The sequence below is a fragment of the Procambarus clarkii genome, chromosome 6, assembly GCF_040958095.1.
Source record: "Procambarus clarkii isolate CNS0578487 chromosome 6, FALCON_Pclarkii_2.0, whole genome shotgun sequence".
NCBI lineage: Eukaryota > Metazoa > Arthropoda > Malacostraca > Decapoda > Cambaridae > Procambarus > Procambarus clarkii.
In genome coordinates this window covers 36902246-36905749 of record NC_091155.1, presented here as the reverse complement: position 1 = coordinate 36905749, position 3504 = coordinate 36902246, and the positions used below count along the sequence as shown (strand labels likewise).

At 36.8% G+C, this 3504-nt stretch overlaps 1 protein-coding gene across 1 annotated transcript; it reads right to left on the bottom strand.

The window, feature by feature from the left end:
• On the bottom strand, nt 1–2820 carry LOC138356030 (mucin-2-like). Its single transcript, XM_069311586.1, has one exon. It carries the CDS (start codon nt 2818–2820, stop codon nt 1–3), a length of 2820 nt encoding a protein of 939 aa, XP_069167687.1.
• Between the last annotated feature and the right edge of the window lie 684 nt (nt 2821–3504).

Below are 3504 nucleotides of genomic sequence, written 5' to 3'. Positions count from 1 at the left end.
TTATGAATATATTACTTTGAGATCTTTGATGTTAGGACTGAGGGCTAAGTGACAAAGTCCACCAAACACGCTGACAAATACACTTAATTGGAATTTGATTTCTTGCATGAGGAATTTCCATAGCATTATTTTATTGCAAATTACAATATTAGCAAAACAGTTACTAGGTATGTTGGACAATATACTAGGTATGTTGGACAATATACTTGGTATAGGCACGTTGGACAATATACTAGGCACGGTGGACAATATACTAGGCATGTTGGACAATATACTAGGCATGTTGGACAATATACTAGGCATGTTGGACAATATACTAGGCATGTTGGACAATATACTAGGCACGTTGGACAATATACTTGGTATAGGCACGTTGGACAATATACTAGGCACGGTGGACAATATACTAGGCACGGTGGACAATATACTAGGCATGTTGGACAATATACTAGGCATGTTGGACAATATACTAGGTATGTTGGACAATATACTAGGCACGGTGGACAATATACTAGGCATGTTGGACAATATACTAGGCATGTTGGACAATATACTAGGTATGTTGGACAATAAACTAGGCATGTTGGACAATATACTAGGCATGTTGGACAATATACTAGGCATGTTGGACAATATACTTGGCACGTTGGACAATATACTAGGTACGTTGGACAATATACTTGGTATGTTGGACAATATACTAGGTACGTTGGACAATATACTAGGCATGTTGGACAATATACTAGGCACGTTGGACAATATACTTGGTATAGGCACGTTGGACAATATACTAGGCACGGTGGACAATATACTAGGCACGGTGGACAATATACTAGGCATGTTGGACAATATACTAGGCATGTTGGACAATATACTAGGTATGTTGGACAATATACTAGGCACGGTGGACAATATACTAGGCATGTTGGACAATATACTAGGCATGTTGGACAATATACTAGGTATGTTGGACAATATACTAGGCATGTTGGACAATATACTAGGCATGTTGGACAATATACTAGGCATGTTGGACAATATACTTGGCACGTTGGACAATATACTAGGTACGTTGGACAATATACTTGGTATGTTGGACAATATACTAGGTACGTTGGACAATATACTAGGCATGTTGGACAATATACTAGGCATGTTGGACAATATACTAGGCACGTTGGACAATATACTTGGTATAGGCACGTTGGACAATATACTAGGCACGGTGGACAATATACTAGGCACGGTGGACAATATACTAGGCATGTTGGACAATATACTAGGCATGTTGGACAATATACTAGGTATGTTGGACAATATACTAGGCACGGTGGACAATATACTAGGCATGTTGGACAATATACTAGGCATGTTGGACAATATACTAGGTATGTTGGACAATATACTAGGCATGTTGGACAATATACTAGGCATGTTGGACAATATACTAGGCATGTTGGACAATATACTTGGCACGTTGGACAATATACTAGGTACGTTGGACAATATACTTGGTATGTTGGACAATATACTAGGTACGTTGGACAATATACTAGGTACGTTGGACAATATACTTGGTATGTTGGACAATATACTAGGTACGTTGGACAATATACTTGGTATGTTGGACAATATACTTGGTATGTTGGACAATATACTAGGTACGTTGGACAATATACTTGGTATGTTGGACAATATACTTGGTATGTTGGACAATATACTTGGTATGTTGGACAATATACTTGGTATGTTGGACAATATACTAGGCATGTTGGACAATATACTAGGCATGTTGGACAATATACTAGGCATGTTGGACAATATACTTGGTATGTTGGACAATATACTTGGTATGTTGGACAATATACTTGGTATGTTGGACAATATACTAGGCATGTTGGACAATATACTAGGCATGTTGGACAATATACTAGGCATGTTGGACAATATACTTGGTATGTTGGACAATATACTTGGTATGTTGGACAATATACTTGGTATGTTGGACAATATACTAGGCATGTTGGACAATATACTAGGCATGTTGGACAATATACTAGGCATGTTGGACAATATACTAGGCATGTTGGACAATATACTAGGCATGTTGGACAATATACTAGGCATGTTGGACAATATACTAGGCATGTTGGACAATATACTAGGCATGTTGGACAATATACTAGGCATGTTGGACAATATACTAGGCATGTTGGACAATATACTAGGCACGTTGGACAATATACTAGGCATGTTGGACAATATACTAGGCACGGTGGACAATATACTAGGCATGTTGGACAATATACTAGGCATGTTGGACAATATACTTGGTATGTTGGACAATATACTTGGTATGTTGGACAATATACTTGGTATGTTGGACAATATACTAGGCATGTTGGACAATATACTAGGCATGTTGGACAATATACTAGGCATGTTGGACAATATACTAGGCACGTTGGACAATATACTAGGCATGTTGGACAATATACTAGGCACGGTGGACAATATACTAGGCATGTTGGACAATATACTAGGCATGTTGGACAATATACTAGGCATGTTGGACAATATACTAGGCACGTTGGACAATATACTAGGCATGTTGGACAATATACTAGGCACGGTGGACAATATACTAGGCATGTTGGACAATATACTAGGCATGTTGGACAATATACTAGGCACGGTGGACAATATACTAGGCATGTTGGACAATATACTAGGCATGTTGGACAATATACTTGGTATGTTGGACAATATACTTGGTATGTTGGACAATATACTTGGTATGTTGGACAATATACTAGGCATGTTGGACCACACATATTTCAAAATTATTAATCAATTGTACATTGGTGACAAATATTTTAATGTTTTATAGCAATCTGTTCTAAAACATTAACACAATGTTAATGTTATATATATAATATTAACATTGAACATGTTATATATATATAATATATAACATTGTGTTAATATGTTTTAGAACAGATTGCTATAAAACATTAAAATATTTGTCACCAATGTACAATTGATTAATAATTTTGAAATATGTGTGGTCCAACATGCCTAGTATATTGTCCAACATGCCTAGTATATTGTCCAACATGCCTAGTATATTGTCCAACATGCCTAGTATATTGTCCAACATGCCTAGTATATTGTCCAACATGCCTAGTATATTGTCCAACATGCCTAGTATATTGTCCAACATGCCTAGTATATTGTCCAACGTGCCTAGTATATTGTCCAACATGCCTAGTATATTGTCCAACGTGCCTAGTATATTGTCCAACATGCCTAGTATATTGTCCAACGTGCCTAGTATATTGTCCAACATGCCTAGTATATTGTCCAACATACCTAGTATATTGTCCAACATACCTAGTATATTGTCCAACGTGCCTAGTATATTGTCCAACATACCTAGTATATTGTCCAACATACCTAATATATTGTCCAACATACCTAGTATATTGTCCAACATACCTAGTA

What these genes read in the sequence shown, in the direction of transcription:
- LOC138356030 (XM_069311586.1), bottom strand. Translation starts at nt 2,820, where the DNA reads ATGCCTAGTATATTGTCCAACATACCAAGTATATTGTCCAACATACCA.